The sequence below is a fragment of the Ammospiza nelsoni genome, chromosome 28 (genome assembly GCF_027579445.1).
Source record: "Ammospiza nelsoni isolate bAmmNel1 chromosome 28, bAmmNel1.pri, whole genome shotgun sequence".
Taxonomy (NCBI): domain Eukaryota; kingdom Metazoa; phylum Chordata; class Aves; order Passeriformes; family Passerellidae; genus Ammospiza; species Ammospiza nelsoni.
Genome location: NC_080660.1, coordinates 1,745,652 through 1,772,018, shown reverse-complemented (window position 1 = coordinate 1,772,018; position 26,367 = coordinate 1,745,652). Strand labels below are relative to the sequence as shown.

Below are 26,367 nucleotides of genomic sequence, written 5' to 3'. Positions count from 1 at the left end.
CACGGACACACTGACCATCCGCACATGGACACACGGACACACTGACCATCCACGGACACACTGACCATCCGCACATGGACACACAGACACACTGACCATCCACGGACACACTGACCATCCGCACATGGACACACGGACACACTGACCATCCACGGACACACTGACCATCCACACATGGACACACGGACACACGGACACGCAGATATACTGACCATCCACAGACACATGGACACATGGACACACTGACCATCCACACATGGACACACGGACACACTGACCATCCACACACATACAGACACACTGACCATCCACGGACACACTGACCATCCACACATGGACACACAGACACACGGATGTACGGACATACTGACCAGCCACCCATGGACACACGGACACATAGACATATGGACACTGACCCATGGACACACGGACACATGGACATACTGACCATCCACCCACAGACACACGGACACACTGACCAACACATTGACCATCCACCCACGGACACACGGACACTGACCCATGGACACACGGACACTGACCAGCCACCCACAGACACACAGACACATGGACACGTGGACACAGTGACCAGCCACTCATGGACATACGGACACTGACTCATGGACACACGGACACATGGACACACTGACCAACACACTGATCAACCACTCATGGACACAAGGACATACGGACACTGGCCCATGGACATACGGACACATTGACCATCCACCCACAGACACACGGACACACAGACACACTGACCCATGGACACACTGACCATCCACCCACTGACACATGGACATGGACACATGGACACTGACCAGCTACCCATGGACACAATGACCATCCACACATGGACCCACGGACACACGAACACACTGACCATCCACCCACGGACACACGGACACACGGACACACTGACCAGTCACCCACGGACACACAGACACTGACCCACGGACACACGGTGTAGCCCCAGGCACTCCCGGTGGTCTCACGACCCTGCCCCGACCCTCCGGGACCCCTTTTGGAGGCACCGAATCCCAGGAGACCCCTATGAGACCCTCGGTGCCCCCGGCGCGGCCCGCAGTGCCGGTGCCAATGCCTGGATAACCCCACCGGGACCCTCAATGCCGGTGCCAGCGCCAGGGGGACACCGCCGAGACCCCCGGTGCCCCCACCGGACCCCCCATTGCCAGTCCCGATGCCCGCACCCCCCCATCCCCCCCGGTGCCCCCATGGCGGTGCCGGTGCCCGCGGGCGGGGTCCCCCGGTGCCCCCCCGTGCCCGGTAACGTGACCCGGTGCCGGCCGGCTCCTTTTCCACCCCATTAACCCCCGGCCCGCCCCCGGCGGCTCCTCCCCGGTTCCGCGGGGGGGGGGGGGGTGCCAGTCCCGCCGCCGCGGCCCCGCCGAGCCATAAAGCCCATGGGGAGCCGGCCGGGCTGAGCACGGCGGGACCCGCGACCCCCCCAGCAAGGTAAGGGCGGCCCGGGGGGGGTCCCCGGGGGTCCCCCGTCCCCTCCCGGGGGGTCCCGAGGGCGGCGGGCACCGGGCGGTGGTGCTGGGATGGCACCGGGGCTGTAGAGGGGACCCTGAGACCCCTTGTCCCCCCCCTGGTGGCACCGCAGCTCCGATGTCCCCACATCCTTGTGTCGCCATCACCCGTGAGGCCAAGTCCCCCTGTCCCTGTGTCCACCCATCACTGGTCCCCAAATCGCTGTGTCCCCAAGTCCCTCATGCCCACGTCCCCAAATCCTGGTGGCCCACATTGCCATGTCCTCGTTCCTGTGTGTCCCCATGTCCTGATGTCCCTGTGTCCCTGGATCCCCATGTCCCCGTATCCCAGTGTCTCCATATCCCATATCCCCGTGTCCTGATGTTCCCATATTCCCATATCCCAGTGTCCCCATGTCCTGATGTCCCCATGTCACGTACCACCCTGTCCCTGGATCCCCATGTTCCACATACCACCGTATATCCCCATATTCCCAAATCCCTGTGTTCCTGTTTCCCCATGTCCCCATATTCCCATGTCCCCATATCCCAGTGTCCCCATGTCACGTACCACTCTGTCCCTGTGTCCCCATATCCCCATGGCCCCCTGTCCCTGTGTCCCCAGGAAATGGGATATCCATTCTCACATATCCCAGTGTCCCCATGGCCCCATTCCCTGTTGCCATGTCCCCATTTCCTCATATTCTCACATATCCCATTGTCCCCCTGTCCCCATGTTCCTCCATCCCACGTCCCCATGTCATGTATCCCCAGGTCTGATGTCCCCAAGGCCCCTGTCCCTTTATCCCCATGTCCCCATATCCCCAATCCCCATGTCCCTGAATCCCTGTGTCCCCCATCCCTCTATCGCCGTGTCTCGGTGTCCCCATTTTCCTGTATCCTGGTGTCCCCATATCCCTGTGTTCCCTGTGTCCCATCTCTGTGTCCCCATATCCCCATGTCCCCATGTCCCTATTTCCCTGTATCCCGGTGCCCCCATATTCCGGTGTCCCCTGTGCCCCATGTCACACATCCCTAGGTCCTACATCCCCAAGGCCCTTGTCCCTTTATCCCTGTGTCCCCATATTGCTGTGTCCCCACATCCCCCCACCCTTTTATCCCCATGTCCCAGGTGTGGGTTATCCCAGGTGTGGGTTATTCTGGGTGTGAGTTATCCTGGGTATGGGTTATTCTGGGTATGAGTTATCCTGGGTATGGGTTATTCTGGGTGTGGGTTATCCTGGGTTGGTTATTCTGGGTGTGGTTTATCCTGGGTTGGTTATCCCAGGTGTGGGTAATCCCAGAATTTGAATTATCCCAGGTGTGGGTTATCCCAGAATTTGAATTATCCCAGCTGTGGGTTATCCTGGGTGTGGGTCATCCTGGAATGTTGGTTATCCCAGGTGTGGGTTATCCTGGAATGTTGGTTATCCCAGATGTGGGTTATCCTTGCTGTGGGTTATCCTGGAATTTGGGTTATCCCAAGGTTAACCCACATTAACCAGGTGTGGGTTATCCCAGATATGAGTTATTGCAGGTGTGGGTTATTCTGAATGTCCCAGGTGTGGGTTATCGCAGAATTTGGGTTATCCTGGGTGTGGATTATCCTGGGTGTGCATTATCCCAGGTGTGGGCTAACCTGGGTGTGCATTATCCCAAGTGTGGGTTATTCTGAGTGTCCCAGGTATGGGTTATCCCAGAATTTGCGTTATCCCACGTGTGGGTTATCCCCTGTGTGGGTTATTCAAAGTGTCCCAGGTATGGATTATCCCAGGTGTGGGTTATTCCAAGTGAGGTTTATCCTGGAATGTGGGTTATCCTGGAATTTTGGTTAACCCAGCTGTGGGTTGTCCTGGATGTGGGTTATCCTGGCTGTGGGTTATCCTGGATGTGGGTTATTCTGGGTATGGGTTATTCTGGGAGTGGGTTATTTCAGCTGCAGGTTATCCTGGAATTTGGATTGTCCTGGATGTAGACTATCCCCGGTGTGGATTATCCCACGTGTGAACTGTCCCAGGTGTGAGTTATCCCAGTTGTGAATTATCCTGGGTGTGGTTTATCCCAGGTGTGGGTTATTGTGGGTTATCCTGGGTGTGGGTTATTCTGAGTGTCCCAGGTGTGGATTACCTCAGAATTTGGGTTATCCCCTGTGTGGGTTATTCGAAGTGTCCCAGGTATGGATTATCCCAGGTGTGGATTATACCCAGTGTGGGTTATCTGGCTGTGGGTTATCCTGGCTGTGGGTTATCTCAGGTGTGGGTTATCCCAGCTGTGGGCATTGACAGTGACAGAGGAGCCACCGGACCCCTGTGGTGACTGTAGCAGTGACAGGAAACCTCTGGGACAGTGGCAGTGACAGTGACAGGGACCTCTGAGACCCACACTGGGGTGGCTGATGGGGGCCCCGTGTGGTGACAGTGACAGTAACAATGGGGGTCCCTGTGCCCCCACAGGGGGCCCGGCAATGGCAGGGGACCCCTGTGGTGACAGTGACAGTAACCATGGGGGGAGGTCCTTGTGCCCCTCTTGGTGGCAGTGTCATTAACCATGTGTCCCCCTTGGTGGCCCTGGCAGTGTCACAGGCCCCCCATCGGTGGCAGTGCCATCAGCCATGGGGGTCCCTGTGTCTCCTCGGTGACATTGCCATTAACCATGGGGGTCCCTGTGTCCCCTTGGTGTCCCTGGCAGTGTCACAGGCCCCCCCCCCTCATTGACACTGCCATCAGCCATAGGGGTCCCTGTGTCCCCTCAGTGGCAGTGTCACGGGCCCCCCCTTGGTGGCAGTGCCATCAGCCATGGGGGTCCCTGTGTCCCCTAGGTGGCAGTGGCAATGTCACGGGCCCCCCCTGGGTGACAGTGGCATTAACCATGGGGGTCCCCATGCCCCTATTGGTGGCAGTGCCATCAGCCATGGGGGTCGCTGTGCCCCCTTGGTGACAGTGGCATTAACCATGGGGGTCCCTGTGTCCCTGTTAGTGACAGTGGGAGGTTCCTGTGACCCTCTCGATGGCAGTGCCATCAACCATGGGGGTCCCTGTGCCCCTCTAGGTGACAGTGGGAGGTTCCTGTGCCCCCCTCAGTGACAGTGCCATCAACCATGGGGGTCCCTGTGCCCCCTCAGTGACAGTGGGAAGTTCCTGTGCCCCCCTCAGTGACAGTGCCATCAACCATGGGGGTCCCCGTGCCCCCCTCAGTGACAGTGCCATCAGCCATGGGGGTCCCTGTGACCCTACTGGTGGCAGTGCCATCAGCCATGGGGGTCCCGGTGTCCCCTCGCTGGCCCTGGCGGTGTCGCGGGCCCCCCGGGACCCCCGCGCTGGCGGTGGCGGTGTCGCGCGGGGCTCTGCATCTTAACGAGGGCTCCGTCAAAGCGCCTTTGTCCCCCCGCCAGCCCCATTGAAACCTCGGCTCCGGCCGCACAATGGCCCCACTGTCCCTGTCCCCGTCCCTGTCCCCCCCCCGCCACCGCCACCCCACCGCCACCCCCGCCTCCACCCCCGCCTCACCCACCCCGCGCCCCCCTCCTCAATTCGGGGACCCCTCCGCGGGGCTGTGGGACCGCTCCCTATCCCCCCCAAATCCCAGTTACCCCAGTTCGGAGCAGCCCCGCGCCCCAGTTTGGGGGGGGCGCTGCTGGCGGGGTGCCCGGTCACGCCTGGCACCGCCGTGCCGTGGGAACGGTGCCCGCGCCGCCGGTGCCAGCGGGACGCGGGGAACGGGGACGCGTCCCTGGGGCCCCCCCTCAGTCCTCCTGTACCCCCCCCATGTAGGGCCGGGCCTTTGCGGTGACCCCCAAAGTGACCAGAACCCCCCGAGGGGAAACTGAGGCACGGGGAGGGTGTAGGGGGGGGTTAATGGGTAACCGGTTGTGCCGCGGGCACCGGGAACAAGCTGCGGCTTGTCCCGAATCGTGTCCGGGCACCGGAGCACGCCCGGGGGGCACGGGGGGCACGCGGGGCCCTCCGAGGGGGCGGGGACCCCGAAAATGGGGCGGGGGGGTGGGGAGACCAAAAATGGGGGGTGGGGGGGAGAAAGGGGGGGGTCAGGAGAATAAAAAGGGGAGTTGGCTCCACCCTAGAGGGGGGCAGGGGTGTGCAGAGACGCCCAAAGCAGGGGGTGGGGACATGGTGGCTTTGGGGACATAAGGGGTTCTGGGGACCCCCAGTAGCTCTGGGACAGGTGGTGGCTTTGGGGACATGGTGGCTTTGGGGACACGGTGGCTCTGGGGACCCCCAGCAGTTCTGGGACAGGTGGTGGCTTTGGGGGCATGGTGGACCTTGGGGGACACAGTGGCTCCAGGGACATGGGGGGTTCTGGGGACATGGGGGGCTCTGGGGACCCTCAGCAGCTCCAGGACAGGTGGTGGCTTTGGGGACACGGTGGCTTTGGGGACATGGGGGGCTCTGGGGACCCTCAGCAGCTCCAGGACAGGTGGTGGCTTTGGGGACACGGTGGCTTTGGGGACATGGGGGGCTCTGGGGACCCTCAGCAGCTCCAGGACAGGTGGTGGCTTTGGGGACACGGTGGCTTTGGGGACATGGGGGGCTCTGGGGACCCTCAGCAGCTCCAGGACAGGTGGTGTCCTTGGGGACAGGGTGGCTCTTGGGGGACACAGAGGCTCCAGGGACGGGGGGGGCTCTGGGGACCCCAACAGCTCCAGGACACGTGGTGGCTTTGGGGACACCCAGTGGCTTTGGGGACATGGTGAGCTCTGGGAACTCAGTGGCTCTGGGGACACGGTGGCTCTGTGGGGACATGGTGGCTCTGAGGGGACACAGTGGCCTCAGGGACCCCCCCAGCCCCTCTGTGAAGGAGCAGCTCCGCGTCCCCTCTTTGGGGACACCGCTGTCCCCTCTGTCCCGGCTGTCCCTGTCCCATCCAGGACATTTCTCTGACGGTGGCAGTGCCACTCGTGTCCCCCAGCCTTGGCCGCCACGGGGACACCGTGCTCCAAGGAGACCCCCCCGTGGTGCCACCACCCCCGGTGTCCCCGTGTCCCCGGCACGCTGCCCCTTCCGTGGCGGAAACGGTGGCAGGGCCAGGGGCTGGCGGGGGCTGAAAGGGCCTTTTTGGGATGGGGACACCGGGACACGGGGACACGGGGACACCGGGGAGGCGCCTGGCGCTGCCATCGGCCGTTTGTCCCTGTCACCTCCCATTCATCGCCTTCCTCTTCCTCCCGGACGCCCGGGACACTTCCACGGTCACCACCGGAGCTGCCAGGGGACAGGGGGGACAGGGGGGACAGGGGGGGGGACGCAGAAGGGACACTGAGGGGACACCAAGGGATTTGAGAATGGGGGAGCACGTGGAGGGATGGAGGGACATGGGGATGGACAGAGGGATGTGGGGATGGACAGTTACAGGGAAGACCCCCCCAATTCCCCCCGTAATGTCGTCCTCCATCTGTCCCTCATCTGTCCCTGTGTCCCCTTTGATGGCCCCCTCACCTGTCCCTCCCCAGTCCCTCACGTGTCCCCATGTCCCCACAGATGATGTTCTCCATATGTCTCTCACATGTCCCCCGTGTCACCTTTGATCACTGCCACACCTGTCCCTCACCTGTCCCTCTATCCTCTGCAGATTCCCCTCTCCACTTGTCCCTCACCTGTCCCTCACCTGTCCCTGTGTCCCCCTTGATCACCCCCTCAACTGTCCTTCCCCTGTCCCTCACCTGTCCCTCCTCTGTTCCCGTGTCCCTGCAGACGATCTTCTCCATTTGTCCCCCACCTGTCCCTCCCCTGTCCCTCACCTGTCCCCATGTCCCTGCAGATGACAGTCTCTACCTGTCCCTCACCTGTCCCTGCAGACGATCTCCTCCATTTGTCCCCCACCTGTCCCTCATGTGTCCCTGTGTCCCCCCAGATGATCCCCTCTACCTGTCCCTCACCTGTCTCCATGTGTCCCCACAGATGACATTCTCTACCTGTCCCTCACATGTCCCCACTGATGATCCCCTCTATTTATCCTTTACCTGTCCCTCACCTGTCCCCGTGTCCCTGCAGATGACATTCTCTGTCTCTCACCCGTCCCTGTGTCCCCATAGATGATCTCCTCCATGTCCCTCACCTGTCCCTCACCTATCCCCACCTGTCCCTCACCTGTCCCGCAGATGACGTCCTCCACCAAGGTGTACTACAGCCAGACCACGCAGACCGACAGCCGCCCCCTGATGGGGCCGGGGCTGCGGCGGCGCCGCGTGCTGACCAAGGACGGCCGCAGCAACGTGCGCATGGAGCACATCTCGGACAAGCGCTTCCTGTACCTCAAGGACCTGTGGACCACCTTCATCGACCTCCAGTGGCGCTACAAGCTCCTGCTCTTCTCCGCCACCTTCGCCGGCACCTGGTTCGCCTTCGGCGTGGTGTGGTACCTGGTGGCGGCGGCGCACGGCGACCTGCTGGAGTTCGAGCCGCCCGCCAACCACACGCCGTGCGTGATGCAGGTGCACACGCTCACCGGCGCCTTCCTCTTCTCCCTCGAGTCGCAGACCACCATCGGCTACGGCTTCCGCTACATCAGCGAGGAGTGCCCGCTGGCCATCGTGCTGCTCATCACCCAGCTGGTGCTCACCACCATCCTGGAGATCTTCATCACCGGCACCTTCCTGGCCAAGATCGCGCGGCCCAAGAAGCGCGCCGAGACCATCAAGTTCAGCCAGAACGCCGTGGTGGCGCAGCACGACGGCAAGACCTGCCTGATGATCCGCGTGGCCAACATGAGGAAGAGCCTCCTGATCGGCTGCCAGGTCACCGGCAAGCTGCTGCAGACCCACCTGACCAAGGAGGGCGAGAGCGTGCGCCTCAACCAGCTCAACGTGGACTTCCAGGTGGACACGTCCTCGGACAGCCCCTTCCTCATCCTCCCGCTGACCTTCTACCACGTGGTGGACGAGGCCAGCCCGCTGCGGGACGTGTCCCTGCGCTCGGGCGACGGCGACTTCGAGCTGGTGGTCATCCTGAGCGGCACCGTGGAGTCCACCAGCGCCACGTGCCAGGTGCGCACGTCCTACCTGCCCGAGGAGATCCTGTGGGGCTACGAGTTCACGCCGGCCATCTCGCTGTCGGCCAGCGGCAAGTACGTGGCCGACTTCAGCCTCTTCGACCGCGTGGTGAAGGTGGCGGCGCCGTGCTGTCACCACGAGGCCGTGCGGTTCGGGGACCCCGAGAAGGTCAAGCTGGAGGAGTCGCTGCGCGAGGCCGAGCGGGACGGGGAGGGGGCCCCGCTCAGCGTCCGCATCAGCAACGTCTGAGATGGGGGACACGGAGGTGACGTCGGAGCCGGGGTGGCACTACGGTGAGGGGTGGTGGCGGAGCGAGGGGGTGGTGGTGGAACGTGGAGGTGGCGCTGTGGCTGGAGGTGTCGCCAGGGTCAGGGGGGCGCAAACATCTTGGGGTGTCATTGGATTCAAGGGGACAGCAACATCTGGGGATGTCCCCAGCCCCAAAGGGACACCAACAAATGGCGGTGCCACCAGCCCCAAAGGGACATCAGCATCTGGAGGTGTCACTGATTCAAGGGGACACCAACATGTGGAGGTGTCACTAGCCCTGGAGGTGCCACCAGCCCCAAAGGGACACCAACATCTGGAGGTGTCATTGGATTCAAGGGGACACCAGCATCTGGTGGTGTCACCAGCACTGGAGGCACCATCAGCCCCAAAGGGACACCAGCCCCAAACGGCCATCAACATCTGGAGGTGTCACCAGCCCTGGAGGTGCCACCAGCTCCAAAGGGACACCAACATCACCAACATCTGGAGGTGTCACTGATTCAAGGGGACACCAATATCTGGAGGTGTCACCAGCCCTGGAGGTGCCACCAGTCTCAGAGTGCTACCAAGCCTGGAAGTGTCACCAGCCCCAAGGGGACACAAATGTCTGGAGCTGCCACCAGTCCCAAAGTGTCACCCACCCCTGGAGGTGTCGCCAACATCTGGAGGCGCTGCCAGGCCCAAAATGCCACCAGTCTCTAATAGTGTCACCAACGCCCAGAAGAGCCACCAGCCAAGATTCCACCAGTGCCTGGAAGTGTCGCTAAGCCCTGGAAGTGCCACCATCTGGAGGTGCCACCACCCCTGGAGATGCCACCATGCCTGGAGGTGACACCAGCCCCTGGAGATGCCACCAGCCCTAAGATGGCACCATTCCCTGGAGGTGACACCAGTCCCTGGTGCCCCAAAGTGCCACCAACCCCTGGAGTGCCACCAACCACTGTGGAGGTGCCACCAACCCCTGGAGGTGTCACCAACCCTTGGAGGTGCCACCAGTCCCAAGGTGTCACCAACCCCTGGAGGTGCCACCAACCGCTGTGGAGATGCCACCAGCCCCTGGAGGTGTCACTAACCCCTTGGAGGTGCCACCAATGCCTAGAATTGCCACCAACCCATGGAGGTGCCACCACCCCTGGAGTCCCCTGGAGGTGCCACCAACGCCTGGAGGTGCCACCAGCCCCAAAGTGCCACCAATGCCTAGAATTGTCACCAAGCCCTGGAGGTTTCACCACCCTTGGAGGTGTCACCACCCCCAGGGCGCCGCTGCTCCCCCCCCCGCCAGGGGAAACTGAGGCAGGAGTCCCCTCCCCGCCCCCCCCAAGCGCTGGAGCCCCTCCCTGTGCCCCCCCCCCCTCCGGGCGGTGTCGCGGGGTCCCCCCGGGGGTGTCACCGATAATCGAGGCCACTGTGTCCCCTCCCCCCCCCCCCGCCCGTCGCTGCTGCTTAACGTAGACCCCGCCATTAACGCGGCCCCCCCGCGCCGGGGCAATTAGTGCCACTAATTAAAGGTGTCGGTAATGAGGAAGGAGCGGGACCCCCCCCACACCAAAACCGCCCCTCCCCCATCCCTTGGTTGGGGGAGGGGGGCCCGAGCTCGGTTTGGGGGCGGGGGGGGAGGGGCAGGAGTTCAATAAAGGTGACGTCGATGGTGGGGGGTGTCCCCGGTGTCCCCATGGTGACCCCCGGTGTCCCCTCAGCCCCAGGGACCCCCCCTTAATGTCCCCACTGTGTCCCCACTGTGTCCCCAATGTCCCCATGGTAACCCCCGATGTCCCCTCAGCCCCAGCGACCCCCCCACTAATGTCCCCAATGTCCCCAAATGTCCCCCCCAGGGATTCCCGGTGACTCCCAGGGTCCCCTTTGGTCCCCAGGGTCCTCCGAAAGCTCCTCCAATGTCCCCACTGTGACCCCAACGTCCCCACTGTGTCCCCAATGTCCCCACGGTGTCCCCTGATGTCCCCTCAGCCCCAGGGACCCCCGCCAGTGTCCCCAGGGATCCCCCAATGTTTCTCAGGGTCCCCCCAGAATGTCCCTTCAATGTCCCCAACATCTTCTCAATGTCCCCAAGGACCCCACAATGTCCCTCCCAACGTCCCCAGAGATCCCCCCAGTGTCCCCAAGGAACCCCCAATGTGCCAAGGGACCTCCCAGTGTCCCCAGAGATCCTCCAGTGTCCCCCATAATGTCCCCAGAGAGCCCCAATGTCCCCAGTGTTCCCTCAATGTCCCCACAGATCCCCCCAGTGTCCCCAAGGAACACCCAATGTCCCCCACCATGTCCCCAGTGTCCCCCCCACATTGTCCCCAGTGTCACAGGCCAGGTAAAGGTCACAGGTTTATTTCCAGTACACCCCCCCCCACGCTCCCAGTTTGGGGGGGACACTGGGACCAGGGGGACACTGGCGCTGTCCCCAGGTGGTGGCACCAGCCCTGTCCCCCCCCAGAGCCCCCCGGGGACAGAGAGGGGACAGAGAGGGACAATGGGGGGGGGGGACAAAAAGGGGGAACGAGGGGAGGGGACAAAGGGGACACAAAGAGGGGACAAAGAGGGGACACGGGGACCCCCAAGTTCCAGAGGCAGCAGCAGCGAAGGCACCGGAGAGGCTTTAAAAAAACCGCGGCGAAAATCCCGCGGGAATTCCCAAAAATCCTACAGGAATTCCCAAAATTCCATGGGACTCCTCAAATCCCACAGGAATTCCCAAAAATCCCGTGGGAATTCCCAAAATTCCACGGAACTCCTAAAATCCCGCAGGAATTCCCAAAAAGCCCGCGGGAATTCCCAAAAATCGTATGGAAGTTCCCCAAATCCTGCAGAATTCCGAAAATCCCATGGGAACTCCCAAAATCCCATGGATCTCCTAAAACCCCACGGAATTCTGAAAATCCAGCCGGAATTCCCAAAAATTCTATGGGAATTCCCAAAAATCCCACAGGAAATTTCCCAAATCCTGCAGAATTCTGAAAATCCCGCGGGAATTCCCAAAATCCCATGGATCTCCTAAAATCCCACGGAATTCTGAAAATCCTGCAGGAATTCCCAAAAATCCCACAGGAAATTTCCCAAATCCTGCAGAATTCTGAAAATCCCGCGGGAATTCCCAAAATCCCATGGATCTCCTAAAATCCCCACGGAATTCTGAAAATCCTGCAGGAATTCCCAAAAATCCCACAGGAAATTTCCCAAATCCTGCAGAATTCTGAAAATCCCGCGGGAATTCCCAAAATCCCATGGATCTCCTAAATCCCCACGGAATTCTGAAAATCCTGCAGGAATTCCCAAAATCCCATGGATCTCCTAAAATCCCCACGGAATTCTGAAAATCCCGCTGGAATTCCCAAAACCCCACAGAATTCCCAAAATCCCGTGGATCTCCTAAAACCCCACAGAATTCTGAAAATCCCGCAGGAATTCCCAAAATCCCATGGATCTCCTAAAATCCCCACGGAATTCTGAAAATCCCGCTGGAATTCCCAAAACCCCACAGAATTCCCAAAATCCCGTGGATCTCCTAAAATCCTGCAGAATTCCGGGAATTGGGAAAAAGCGTCCGGGGGTGGCGGGGACGACGTCACACCAGGAACGAGGAGGTTTGCTTGAACTCGCTCTGCGGGGACACACATGGGGACATCATGGGGACATCATGGGGACATCAATGGGGACATCAATGGGGACACAGGGGGATCACTGGGGACAGGGATGGAGACATGGGGACATGGATGGTGACATGGATGGGAACATCATGGGGACATGGGGATAGCTATGGGGACATTGATGGGGGACATGGGGACAGCCATGGGGACACAGGGACATCAGTGGGGACGGTCATGGGGACAGCCATGGGGACATTGATGCGGACAGGGATGGGGACATGGGGACAGCCATGAGGACAGGTATGGGGACATTGATGGGGACATGGGGACAGCCATAGGGACATTGATGGGGGCATGGGAACATCAATGGGGACATTGATGAGGACATGGATGGGGACATGGGGACAGGCATGGGAACATGGATGGGGACAGCCATGGGGACATCCATGGGGACATCCATGGGGACATGGGGCATCAATGGGGACACCAATGGGGACATGGGGACAGGCATGGGGACATAGGGACATCCATGGGGACATGGGGACAGGGATGGGGACATGGGGACATCAATGGGGACACAGGGACAGTCATGGGGATATCAATGGGGACATCAATGGGGAAACAGGGACAGCCATGGGGACATTGATGGCGACATGGGGACAGCCATGGGGACATAGGGACATGGATGGGGACAGGGATGGGGACAGCCATGGGGACAGCCATGGGGACACGGGGACAGCCATGGGGACATCAATGGCGACAGGGATGGGGACACAGGGACATTGATGGAGTCAGCCATGGGGACAGCCATGGGGACATCAATGGGGACATGGGGACAGGCATGGGGACATGGATGGGGACAGGGATGGGGACATGGGGACATCCATGGGAACATGGGGACAGGCATGGTGACATCCATGGGGACATGGGAACATCAGTGGGGACACAGGAACATCAACGGGGACGTCACTGGGGACAGGGGACATCCATAGGGACATAGGAACATTAATGGGGACATGGTGACATCCATGGGGACATCACAGGTGACACCATCCCCCCACCACCACCCCCCAGGACCCTCCTGCCAAGGGACACTGGGGACACCAGGGTGTCCATCTGCCACTGGGGTGTCCCCGCCAGGGCGGTGGCATGTCCTGGTGTCCCCACATTGTCCCCATGTCCTCACCTCGCTGCGCCGCGAGGGCTGGCTGTAAATCACCTTCTTCCCTCCGGCACTGCGGGAAAATCGGGATTTTGGGATGTGCCACCCCCGCTGTGTCCCCTCTGTCCCCACAGGGACCGGGGTGACACCAGGGGGACACCGAGGGGACACTGAGGTGACACCAAGGGGGGGTGGGGTCACCCAGGAGTAGGAAGTGGCTCCGCTGTCACTCACTCTGTTTTTTCTGGAAAAAAGGGAAAAACGGGGATCAGGGAGGGGAGGGGACACAGGGGGGACACTACTGGGACATGGGGACAGACTGAGGACATCCCCAGGGACATTCCCAGTCTATCCCAGTCCATTCCCAGTCCCCCCCAGTCCCTACCAGTCCATTCCCATCCCAGTCCACCCCAGTGTATTCCCAGTCCATCCCAGTCCCATCCCAGTCCACCCTAGTTCCATTCCCAGTCCATTCCCAGTTGCTCCCAATCCATTCCCAGTCCCATCCCCGTCTGTCCCAGTCCCATCCCAGTCCCTCCCATTCCCTCCCAATCTCTCCCTGTCCCATCCCAGTTGCTCCCAGTCTCTCCCAGTCCATTCCAGTCCCTCCCAATCCATTCCCATTCCCTCCCACTCCCATTCTCTCCCAGTCCCTCCCAGTCCATCCCAGGTTATTCCCAGTCCATTCCCAGTCGCTCCCAGTCTATCCCAGTCCATTCCCAGTCCACCCCAGTCCCTACCAGTCCATTCCCATCCCATCCCAGTCCACCCCAGTGTATTCCCAGTCCATCCCAGTCCCTCCCATTCCCTCCCAATCTCTCCCTGTCCCATCCCAGTCTCTCCTATTCTCTCCCAGTCCATTCCCATTCCTTCCCAGTCCATTCCCAGTCCCTCCCATTCCCTCCCAATCTCTCCCTGTCCCAGCCCAGTTGCTCCCAGTCTCTCCCAGTCCATTCCAGTCCCTCCCAATCCATTCCCATTCCCTCCCACTCCCATTCTCTCCCAGTCCCTCCCAGGTTATTCCCAGTCCATTCCCAGTCGCTCCCAGTCTATCCCAGTCCATTCCCAGTCCATCCCAGTCCATCCCAGTCCCTCCCAGTCTCTCACTGCTGAAGTAGCCGCGCCTGTGGGCGAACCAGACGCCGAAGGCGGCGAGCCCCAGGAACAGGAGCAGCAGCACCACGGCGGCCACGATGCCGCCCACGTTCACCTCGCCTGCGGGACACACACAGGGGAGCGGGGGATCCCGGGGATCCCAGGGGATCCAATGGGATCAGGGGGACTGGGGAGATCCCACAGGATTGGGGGTATCACGGGGATCCAACGGGATCGGGGGGATCCCACAGGGTTGGGGGGATTGTGGAGATCATGCAGGATCGTGGGGGTCCAACGGGATTGGGGGGACTGGGAGGATCCCATGGGATTGGGGGATCCAACGGCATCAGGGGGGGGATGCCACAGGACTGGGGAGATCGGGGAGATCGGGGAGATTCCACGGGATCTCAGGGGTCCAATGGCCTCAGGGGGATCCCATGGGATTGGGGGATCCCACAGAATCGGGGGGATCCAAAGGGATCAGGAGGGATCCCATGGCATCGGGGAGATCCTACGGGATTTGGGGGATTGGGGGGATCAGGAGGGATCGGGGGGATGCCACAGGATGAGGGAGACCCCAAGGCATCAGGGGGGTTGGGAGGATCCAACAGGATCAGGGAGATTGGGGGGATCCAGTGGGATCGGGGAGACCCCACAAGGCTGGGGAGATCCAATGGGATAGGGGGGATTGAGGACAATCCATGGGACTGGAGGGATCCAACAGGATCAGGAGGGATCCAATGGCATCAGGGGGATCCAACAGGACTGGGGAGACCCCACGGGATTGGGGGGATCCAATGGGATTGGGGGGGATCAGGGGGATCCAACGGGATCGGGAGGGATTGGGGAGACCCCATGGGATTTGAGGGGATCAGGGAGATTGGGGGGGATCCAACGGGATTGGTGAGATCCCACGGGATTGGTGAGGATTCCATGGGATCGGGAGGGATCCCACTGGACTGGGGGGGATTGGGATCAGGATGGGGATTGGGGATGGGAATTAGGAATAGGATTGGGATCGGGAATGGGATTAGGATTGGGAATTGGATCGGCATGGGGATGGGGTTTGGGATCGTGATGGGGATTGGGACGAGGAATGGGGATAAGGATGGGAATAGGGACTGGGATCGGGATTGGGATGGGGAGTGGGGATCAGGATCAGGATGGGGATCAGGATGGGGATCAGGACTGGGATCGGGATGGGGATTGGGATCAGGAACGGGATTAGGATTGGAATTGGGATCGGGATGGGGATCAGGATCAGGATTGGGGTCAGGATTGGGATCAGGATCGAAATGGGGATTGGGATGGGGATCAGGATTGGGATTGGGAATAGGGATGGGATCAGGATCAGGATTGGGACGGGATCAGGATGGGGATTGGGATGAGGATGGGGATTGGGATCAGGAATGGGATTAGGATTGGAATTGGGATCGGGATGGGGATCAGGATTGGGGTCAGGATTGGGATCAGGATCAAAATGGGGATTGGGATGGGGATCAGGATTGGGATTGGGAATAGGGATGGGATCAGGATCAGGATCAGGATGGGGATTGGGATGAGGATTGGGATGGCTCCTTACTGGCCTCCATGCGGAAGACGTCGGATTTCTGGGGGCTGCCCACGTTGTTGAAGGCCTCACAGTGATAATCGCCCGTGTCCCAGCCCCCCACGGGCTCAAACACCTGCAACGGGGCAGGGAAATGGGAAATGGGGGAAACGGGGAAAAATGGGGAAAAATAGAGGAGAAAATGGGGGGAAAAATGGGGAAAAATAGAGGAGAAAATGGGGGAAAAGGAGGGAAACATGGGTGGTAAAATGGGGAGAAATGGGGGAAAATAGGGGGGAGAAAGCGGAGAAATGGGGGCACAAAAAGGGAGAAAATTAGAGGATAACGGGGGAAAGGGAGAGGGGAAAAGGGCAGGAAAAGGAGAGGAAAAGAGGGAAAAGAGGGAGAGGAAAACAGGGAAAAGGGCAGGAAAAGGTGAAAGGGAGGAAAACAGGGAAAGGGGCAGGAAAAGGGGGCAGAAAAAGAGGGAAAAGGGCAGGAAAAGGTGAGAGGGGTGGGGCAGGAGGCCGGGCACTGACCAGCTCCCCCGTGCGCGGGTCCAGGCTGTAGGAGGAGTTGCGGAAGGCGGGGCTGGATTTGGGGTCCTGGGGCAGCTCGGTGCCATCCTTGTACCAGCGGAAGGTGGGAGGGGGTGAGCCCTGAGCCTCGGAGCAGCGCAGGACAGCGCGGGCACCCACCGTGGCAGAGCTGGGCACGTGTGCCAGCGGCTTCCCCGGGGGCACTGCGGGCACAGGGACAGGGACAGTGACACAGGGACAGTGACACAGGGACGGTGACACAGGGACAGGGACAGTGACACAGGGACAGTGACACAGGGACAGTGACACACTGCCCAGAGTGACCACAGGGACACACGGCCCGGGCACCCACCGTGGCAGAGCTGGGCACGTGTGCCAGCGGTTTCCCCGGGGGCACTGCGGGCACAGGGACAGTGACAGTGACACAGGGACAGTGACACAGTGACAGTGACACACTGCCCAGAGTGACCACAGGGACACACAGCCCGGGCACCCACCGTGGCAGAGCTGGGCACGTGTGCCAGCGGTTTCCCCGGGGGCACTGCAGGCACAGGGACAGTGACAGTGACACAGGGACAGTGACACACTGCCCAGAGTGACCACAGGGACACACGGCCCGGGCACCCACCGTGGCAGAGCTGGGCACGTGTGCCAGCAGCTTCCCTGGGGGCACTGCGGGCACAGGGACAGGGACAGTGACACAGGGACAGTGACAGTGACACAGGGACAGTGACACAGGGACAGTGACACAGGGACAGTGACAGTGACACAGGGACAGGGACAGTGACACAGGGACAACACAGCCTGGAGTCACCATGAGACAAGACAGTGATGGCACCGCCCAGAGTCACCATGACACAGGACAGGGATGGCACCATCCTGAGTCATCGTGGGGACAGGGACAGCATTGCCTGGAGCCACCATGACATGGGACAGGGACACTGACAGTGACCGGAACTGCCCGGAGTCACCCTGGGGACAGGGACAGTGACAGGGGACAAGGCCAGGGACCACGACAGGGCTGGGGACAAGGCCAGGGACCAGGGATGGGTGACAATGACATGGCCAGGGACAAGGATGGGGCCAAGGACAAGGGAAACACCAGGAATGGGAACAAGGGACAAGGGCAAGGTTTGGGGATGGGGGACACAGCCAGGGATGGGGACAGGGGACAAGGGACAAGGATGGGGCCAAGGACAAGGGACAACACCAGGAATGAGGACAAGGCCGGGGTTGGGGACAGGGGACAAGGCCAAGGTTTGGGGACAGGAGACAAGGCCGGGGTTGGGGACAAGCGACAAAACCAAGGCTGGGGACAGGGGACATGGCCAGGGCTGGGGACAGGGGACAGGGCCGTGGCTGGGGACAGGGTGGCCTCACCCTGCACGATGAGGTTGACCTCGGACTTGGCGATGTGGCTGCCATCCCCCACCACCTCGCAGATGTACTTCCCGCTGTCCTCCCGCGTCACCGAGCCGAAGCGGATGGACGTGGGCGAGAACTGGACACGGTCCCGGTACGGCTCTGGGGACACCGGGATGGGACATCGAGGGGACACAATGGGGACACCCCAGGGACACCCTGATGGCCCCACAGGTTTGGGGACCCCCCAGTGTCCCTGCAGAGACCCCCCCCAATGTCCCCATGGGCTTTGAGCCCTCCCAAATGTCCCCATAGGCTCAGGGTCTCCCTGATGTCCCCACAGGGCACCTCAATGTCCCTGGTGTCCCTGATATCCCCCAATGTCCCCATTGTCCCCAATTTCCCCATTGTCCCCAATGTCCCCAACGTCCCCGCTGTCCTCAGCGTCCCCAATATTGTCAACGTCCCCGATGTCCCCAGTATCCCCAAATGTCTCCACTGTCCCCCAATGTCGCCAGTGTCCCCCATGTCCCCGCTGTCCTCAATGTCGCCAGTGTCCCCATTATCCCCCAATGTCTCCCACTGTCCCTGATGTCCCCAAATGTCCCCAATGTCCCCTGGTACCTGTGAGCTCCCCCCCGTAGTAGATCAGTGTCAGGGATGAGCCCCTCTGGAATTTCCACTCGATGCGGGCGCTGCCCGAGCTGGAGCGGAACGCGGCGCAGCGCAGCTCCACGGCTGGGAACGGGTCAGAACCGGGACAGAACCGGGTCAGAACCGGGAATGGGAACGGGTCAGAACCGGGACAGAACCGGGACAGAACCGGGAATGGGGGCAGAACCAGGACCCAGAACCGGGGCACAGCCAGGAACAGGAATGGGATCGGGGGCAGGGTCAGAACCAGGAACGGGAACGGGTCAGAACCGGGACAGAACCGGGTCTGGGAACGGGTCAGAACCGGGACAGAACCAGGTGAGAACCAGGAATGGGAACGGGAATGGGAAGCGGGTCAGAACCAGGAATGGGAACGGGTCAGAACCGGGGTTAGAACCGGGCCAGAACCAGGAACGGGAATGGGAACAGGAATGGGAACGGGTCAGAACCAGGAATGGGAACGGGTCAGAACCGGGGCTAGAACCGGGCCAGAACCAGGAATGGGAACGGGAATGGGAACAGGAATGGGAAGCGGGTCAGAACCAGGAATGGGAACGGGGCAGAACCGGGCAGAACCGGGAATGGGGGCAGAACCAAAAACAGGAATGGGACCGGGGGCAGGGTCAGAACCAGGAACAGGGGCAGAACTGGGAACGGGTCAGAACCAGGAATGGGAACGGGTCAGAACCAGGACAGAACCAGGCAGAACTGGGTCAGAACCGGGAATGGGGTCAGAACCAGGACCCAGAACCGGGGCAGAGCCAGGAACAGGAATGGGACCGGGGGCAGGGTCAGAACCGGGAACGGGTCAGAACCAGGACAGAACCGGGTGAGAACCGGGAATGGGGGCAGAACCGGGACCAGAACTAGGAACAGGGTCAGAACCAGAAATGGGACTGGGGTCAGAACTGGGACCAGAACTGGGACCAGAACCAGGGTCAGAACAGAAACAGGACCAGGGTCAGACCGGGAGCAGAACAGAACCAGAACAGGGACTGGAACCAGGGTCAGACAGAACCAGGACTGGGCAGAATGGGGTCAGACAGAACCAGAACCAAGACCAGATAGAACCAGGGTCAGAGAGAGCCAAGGTCAGACAGGACTGGACAGAATCGGAGTTGGACAGAACCAGGACTGGGACCAGGATTGACCAGAACCTGGATCAACCCCAACTGGGACCATCCAAAACTGAGATCAGCCCAAACCCAGGATCACCCTGAACTAGGATCAACCCAAACTGGGATCAGCCCAAAACTGGGACCACCTAAACTGAGACCACCCAAACCAGGCTGACCCCAAACTGAACCCCCAACACCCCCCGGGTGCATCCCCGGGCCGGTGACACCGTGGGGACACTCCCGGTGACACCGTGGGGACACTCACGTTTGTGCTCCGGCACTTCCTGGTCCTCCGAGGTCACCTGGGCTGCGGCCAGCGCGGCTGTGGGGACACCGGAGGGGAGGGGACGTCACTGGGAGCCCCAACAGGGCCACCGGGAGGTCACCGGGAGCCCCGGGCACGGCCACCAGGAGGTCACTGGGCACGGCCACCACCGGGAGCTGGAAAATCCCGTCCGGCCACTCCTGCCCTGCCCAGCTCCTGCCCGGCTCCTGCTCGGCTCTGTCCCAGTTTCTGTTCCATTTCTGCCCAGTTTCTGTTCCATTTCTGCCCAGTTTCCACCCAGTTCTTTCCCAGTTTCTGCCTAGCTCTTTCCCAGTTTCTCCCCAGTTTCTGCCCAGTCCTTTCCCAGTTTCTCCCCAGCTCTTTCCCAGTTTTTACTCCATTTCTGCCCAGTTTCCACCAAGTCCTTTCCCACTTTCTACCCAGTTCCTGCTCAGCTCCTGCCCAATTCTTACCCAGTTTCTACTCAATTTTTGCCCAGTTCCTGCCCATTTTCTACCCAGTTTCTGCCCAGTTCTTTCCCAGTTTCTCCCCAGCTCTTTCCCAGTTTTTACTCCATTTCTGCCCAGTTTCCACCCAGTTTCTACCAAGTCTTTTCCCACTTTCTACCCAGTTCCTGCTCAATTCTTACCCAGTTTCTACTCAATTTTTGCCCAGTTCCTGCCCATTTTCTACCCAGTTTCTGCCCAGTTCTTTCCCAGTTTCTGCCCATTTCCTGCCATCTCTGCCCAGTTCCCACCCAGTTTCTGCTATCTCTGCCCAGTTTTTACCCAGTTCATTCCCAGTTTCTGCTCAGTCTCTCCCCAGTTCTTCCCCAGTTTCTGCCCAGCTCCTGCCCAATTTCTTCCCAGTTTTTACCCAGTTTCTACCCAGTCTCTGTTCAGTTCTTTCCCAGTTCCTGCCCAGTTCTTATCCAGTCTCTGCCCATTTCCTGCCCAGTTTCTGCCCAGTTCTTTCCCAGTTTCTGCCCAGATCCTGCCCAGTTTCCACTCAATTTCTGCCCATTTTCTGCTCAGCTCCTGCCCAATTTCTTCCCAGTTTTTACCCAGTTTCCACTCAATTTCTGCCCAGCTCCTGCCCAATTTCTTCCCAGTTTTTACCCAGTTTCCACTCAATTTCTGCCCATTTTCTGCCCAGCTCCTGCCCAATTTCTTCCCAGTTTTTACCCAGTTTCCACTCAATTTCTGCCCATTTTCTGCCCAGCTCCTGCCCAATTTCTTCCCAGTTTCTACCCAGTCTCTGTTCAGTTCTTTCCCAGTTCCTGCCCAGTTTCCACTCAATTTCTGCCCATTTTCTGCCCAGCTCCTGCCCAATTCCTTCCCAGTTTTTACCCAGTTTCCACTCAATTTCTGCCCATTTTCTGCCCAGCTCCTGCCCAATTTCTTCCCAGTTTCTACCCAGTCTCTGTTCAGTTCTTTCCCAGTTCCTGCCCAGTTCTTATCCAGTCTCTGCCCATTTCCTGCCCAGTTTCTGCCCAGATCCTGCCCAGTTTCCACTCAATTTCTGCCCAGCTCCTGCCCAATTTCTTCCCAGTTTTTACCCAGTTTCTACTCAATTTCTGCCCATTTTCTGCCCAATTCCTTCCCAGTTTTTACCCAGTTTCTACTCAATTTCTGCCCAGCTCCTGCCCAATTCCTTCCCAGTTTTTACCCAGTTTCCATTCAATTTCTGCCCATTTTCTGCCCAGCTCCTGCCCAATTCCTTCCCAGTTTTTACCCAGTTTTCTACTCAATTTCTGCCCAGTCCCTGCCCATTTCCTGCCCACTTTCGCAGGAAACCGGCCGGGAATGTCGCAATCCCGACCTCGGCAGGGACACGCCCGTCCTGTGTCCCCTTTGTGTCCCCTTTGTGTCCCCTTTGTGTCCCCTTTGTGTCCCCTCCGGAGCTGCGACATTCCCGGTGCCGGGTTTGGCTCGGGTGACTCATTCCAGGCGGGATTGGCACCGGGATTGGCACCGGGATCGGCACCGCCCGTGCCACCTTTGCACCCCCGGGGCCGCTGCCAAGCGAAACCCGGGTGGGAAAATCGGGATCGGGGGGGGAAAAAATGGGGATTTTTTTGGGGAAGAAATGTGAATTTAGGGGGGAAAAAACCGGGATTATTTTTAAAAATTGGGATTTGGCGGGGGGGGGAGGGGGAAATTGGGATTTTTTGGGGAAAAAATTGGGATTTGGGGGGGAAAATCGGGACCTTTCGGGGGGAAAATTGGGATTGGGGGGGATAATCGGGATTTTGGAGGGGAAAAATTGGGATTTAGGGGGGGAAAATCGGGATCGGGGGAGGGGGAATGGGGATTTTTTGGGGAAAATTTTGGATTTTGGGGGAAGAAATGGGAATTTAGGGGGGAAAAAACCGGGATTATTTTTAAAAATCGGGATTTGGCGGGGGGGGAATCGGGATTTTGGGGGGTTAAATCGGGATTTTTTGGGGGAAAAATTGGGATTTGGGGGGGGAAAATCGGGACCTTTTGGGGGGAAAATTGGGATTGGGGGGGATAATCGGGATTTGGGAGGAAAATCGGGATTTGGGAGGGGAAAAATTGGGATTTAGGGGGGGAAAATCGGGATTGGGGGGGGAAATTAGGGATTTTTTTTTGGGAAAATTGGGATTTAGGGGGAGAAAATCGGGACTTTTGGGGACAAAAAAATCGGGATTTTGGGGGAAAAATCGGGATTTTGCGGGGGGGAAATTGGGATTTAGGGGAGAAAGGGGGTGGGGAATCGGGATTTGGGGAGGAAATTGGGATTTGGGGGGAGAAATCGAGATTTGGGGGAGAATCTGGACTTTTGGGGAAAAAAATCGGGATTTAGGGGGAGGAAATCAGGATTTGGGAGGGGAAAATTGGGGTTTGGGGGGAACAATTGGGTTTGGGAGGGGAAATATCAGAATCAGGATGGGATTTTGGGGCTGTTTTTGTGGATTTGGGGAATAAACAAAGGACGGGGTTGGGAAAATCCCGACCTGGTTTGGGTCTAAACGCGGCGGGATCAGGAAAATCCCAACCTGAGCCGGGACCACATTTGGGATCGGGTTAATCCCAACTCATTTTGGGTCTAAATAAACCCGGAACGGGTAAATCCCGACCCAGTTTTGGTCTAAATAAACGAGGATCAGGTTAGTCTCGACCTGGTTTGGGTCTCAATAAACCAGGACCGGGTTAATCCCGACTCATTTTGGGTCCAAATAAACCAGGATTGGGTCAGTCCTGACTCATTTTGGGTGCAAATAAACCGGAATTGGGTGAATCCTGTCCTGTTTTGCGTCTAAATAAACTAGGATTGGGTTAGTCCCGACCTGTTTTAGTTCAAATAATTTGGGACCGAACTAATCCCGACCCATTTTGGGTCCAAATAAACCAGGATTGGGTCAGTCCCGACTCATTTTGGGTCCAAATAAACCAGAATTGGGTCAGTCCCGACCCGTTTTGGGTCCAAATAAACCAGGATTGGGTCAGTCCTGACTCATTTTGGGTCCAAATAAACCAGAATTGGGTCAGTCCTGACTCATTTTGGGCCCAAATAAACCAGAATTGGGTCAGTCCCGACCTGTTTTAGTTCAAATAATTTGGGACTGAGCTAATCCCGACTCGTTTTGGGTCCAAATAAACCAGGATTGGGTCAGTCCCGATTCATTTTGGGTCTAAATAAACCAGGATTGGGTCAGTCCCGACTCGTTTTGGGTCCAAATAAACCAGGATTGGGTGAATCCTGTCCTGTTTTGGGTCCAAATAAACCGGAATTGGGTCAGTCCCGACTCGTTTTGGGTCCAAATAAACCAGAATTGGGTCAGTCCCGACCCGTTTTGGGTCCAAATAAACCAGGATTGGGTCAGTCCTGACTCATTTTGGGTCCAAATAAACCAGAATTGGGTCAGTCCCGACCCGTTTTGGGTCTAAATAAACCAGGATTGGGTCAGTCCCGACCCGTTTTGGGTCCAAATAAACCAGAATTGGGTCAGTCCCGACCCGTTTTGGGTCCAAATAAACCAGGATTGGGTCAGTCCCGACCCGTTTTGGGTCCAAATAAACCGGAATTGGGTCAGTCCCGACTCAGGCCGGGCGCAGCCCAGGCGGGATCGGGTTAATCCCGGGATTGTCGCACACAATGGAGGGGACAGGAAGGGACAGGAAGGGCCCCCCCCCGCCCCAGCCCCGCTCCGGACGCGCCGCCGGGACCCCCCCGGGGCCTCTCCGGTACCGGGAGCGGCTCCGGTGCCCCCCAACCCTCACCGGGACCGTGACCCCTGCGGTGACCCCGGCCCGGTCCTGACCCCCCCCGGGGTGACCCCAGACCCCTCCCCCGGTACCGGCCTTGCCCCGCCCGCCCACCACGTGCTCCCGTTAACGACCCCCGCCCCCTTTACCGAGCCTTCTCCGGTACCCACCGACCCCCCCCTTGTACCGGAGCCCCCCGGTTCTCCTCCCCCGTTAAGGACCTCGCGTTTCCTGAGCCCCCTCCCCAATTCCCGCTCTTGCCTCAATTCCCGGAGCCCCCTCCCCAATTCCCGTTCCCCTCCCCGGTTCCCGAGCCCCCTCCCCAATTCCCGTTCCCCTCCCCGGTTCCCGAGCCCCCTCCCCAATTTTACCCCTCCCCGGTCTCCCCTCCCCCCTTCCCCAATTCCCACCCCCCTCCCCCACAACTTCCCGAGCCCCCTCCCCAATTCCCGCCCCTCCCCCGCTTTCCCCTCCCCCCTCCCGGTTCCCGGAGCCCCCTCCCCAATTCCCGACTCCTCCCGGTCTCCCCCGGTTCCCCCCGGTTCCCGGAGCCCCCTCCCCAATTTTGCCCCCTCTCCCCGGTTCCCCTTCCCCCTTCCCCAATTCCCGCCCTTCCCCCGGTTGCCGGAGCCCCCTCCCCAATTCCCGCCCCCCCCCCCCCCCCCCTCCGGTACCCCCCGGTTCCCGGAGCCCCCCCGCACTCACCGAGCCCCCCGAGCAGCAGCAGCAGCCGCAGCCCCGCCCCGGGCGGTCCCCCGTGGTGCTCCCGGTGCCCCCGGGGCCGCTCCCGGGGCCGTCCCCGCTCCGCTCCCGCCATGGCGCCGCCGCCGCCGCCCCGCTCCAGGTGCGCCCGCCCCGCCAAGCCCCGCCCCCGACACACCCAGGCCACGCCCATCCCGCCAGGTGCCGCGTTGACCGCGCCCACTCGACGGTCTCATTGGTCGTACCGCGCGTCGGGTCAAAGCGGCGCGCGCTGATTGGTTCAGGAGGTGCCGCCCGCGTGGGTTGATTGGTTAAAAGGGGAGGGCGGGGAGCGGCGGCCAATGGGAGAGCGCGCTGGAACTTTCTGGCCAATGGGAGAGCGCGGGGGGCGGGGCTTGGTGTTGTCATGGCGACCGGGCGGTTTCGGCCGCTGGGGGGCGCTGAGGGGACGGGAGGGGCTCCCAGTTGGGACCAGTTGGGACCAGTTGGGACCAGTTGGGACCAGTGACACCCCAATGGCCCTGCCCAGTGCCCTCCAGTAACCACCCAGGGCTCCCAGTTTGGACCAGTTTGGACAACCCAGTTGGGACCAGTGACCCCCAGTGACCTCCAGTGACCCCCAGTGACCCCCAGTGACCCCCCAGTATAAACCAGTGACCTCCAGTGACCACCACTGACCCCCCCCAGTATAAACCAGTGACCCCCAGTGACCTCCAGTGACCCCCCAGTATAAACCAGTGACCCCCAGTGACCCCCAGTGACTCCCCAGTTACTGCCCAGGGCTCCCAGTCTGGACCAGTTTGGACAACCCAGTTGGGACCAGTGACCCCCAGTGACCTCCAGGGTCCCAGTACAGACCAGTTGGGACCAGCGACCCCCCCAGGGCTCCCAGTTTGGACCAGTGACCCCGCCCAGTGACAACCAGTGACCATCCAGAGCTCCCAGTTTGGACAACCCAGTTGGGACCAGTGACAACCAGTGACCTCCAGTGACCCCCCAGTATAAACCAGTGACCCCCAGTGACCACCACTGACCCCCCCAGTATAAACCAGTGACCCCCAGTGACCACCACTGACCCCCCCCCAGTATAAACCAGTGACCCCCAGTGACCTCCAGTGATCCCCCAGTATAAACCAGTGACCCCCAGTGACCTCCAGTGACCCCCCAGTATAAACCAGTGACCCCCAGTGACCACCACTGACCCCCCCAGTATAAACCAGTGACCCCCAGTGACCACCACTGACCCCCCAGTATAAACCAGTGACCTCCAGTGACCACCACTGACCCCCCCAGTATAAACCAGTGACCCCCAGTGACTCCCCAGTTACTG

The 26,367-nt window shown here is 60.0% G+C and overlaps 2 protein-coding genes across 2 annotated transcripts; one reads left to right on the top strand and one right to left on the bottom strand.

Annotated features, from left to right (window-relative positions):
• Nucleotides 1–1,369: 1,369 nt before the first annotated feature.
• KCNJ10 (potassium inwardly rectifying channel subfamily J member 10) lies at nt 1,370–8,765 on the top strand. Its single transcript, XM_059490229.1, has 2 exons — nt 1,370–1,476; nt 7,606–8,765. The coding sequence occupies exon 2, from the start codon at nt 7,606–7,608 to the stop codon at nt 8,743–8,745; it is 1,140 nt and encodes a 379-aa protein (XP_059346212.1). The 5' UTR covers nt 1,370–1,476; the 3' UTR covers nt 8,746–8,765.
• A 2,322-nt stretch (nt 8,766–11,087) lies between these two features.
• Nucleotides 11,088–25,173, bottom strand: F11R (F11 receptor). The gene is made up of 10 exons (XM_059490060.1): nt 25,041–25,173; nt 20,104–20,160; nt 18,691–18,804; nt 18,085–18,228; nt 16,705–16,907; nt 16,199–16,301; nt 14,629–14,736; nt 14,512–14,518; nt 13,546–13,819; nt 11,088–12,373 (listed from the first exon to the last, which is right to left on the bottom strand). Exons 1-10 carry the CDS (start codon nt 25,150–25,152, stop codon nt 12,338–12,340), a joined length of 1,158 nt encoding a protein of 385 aa, XP_059346043.1. The 5' UTR covers nt 25,153–25,173; the 3' UTR covers nt 11,088–12,337.
• Between the last annotated feature and the right edge of the window lie 1,194 nt (nt 25,174–26,367).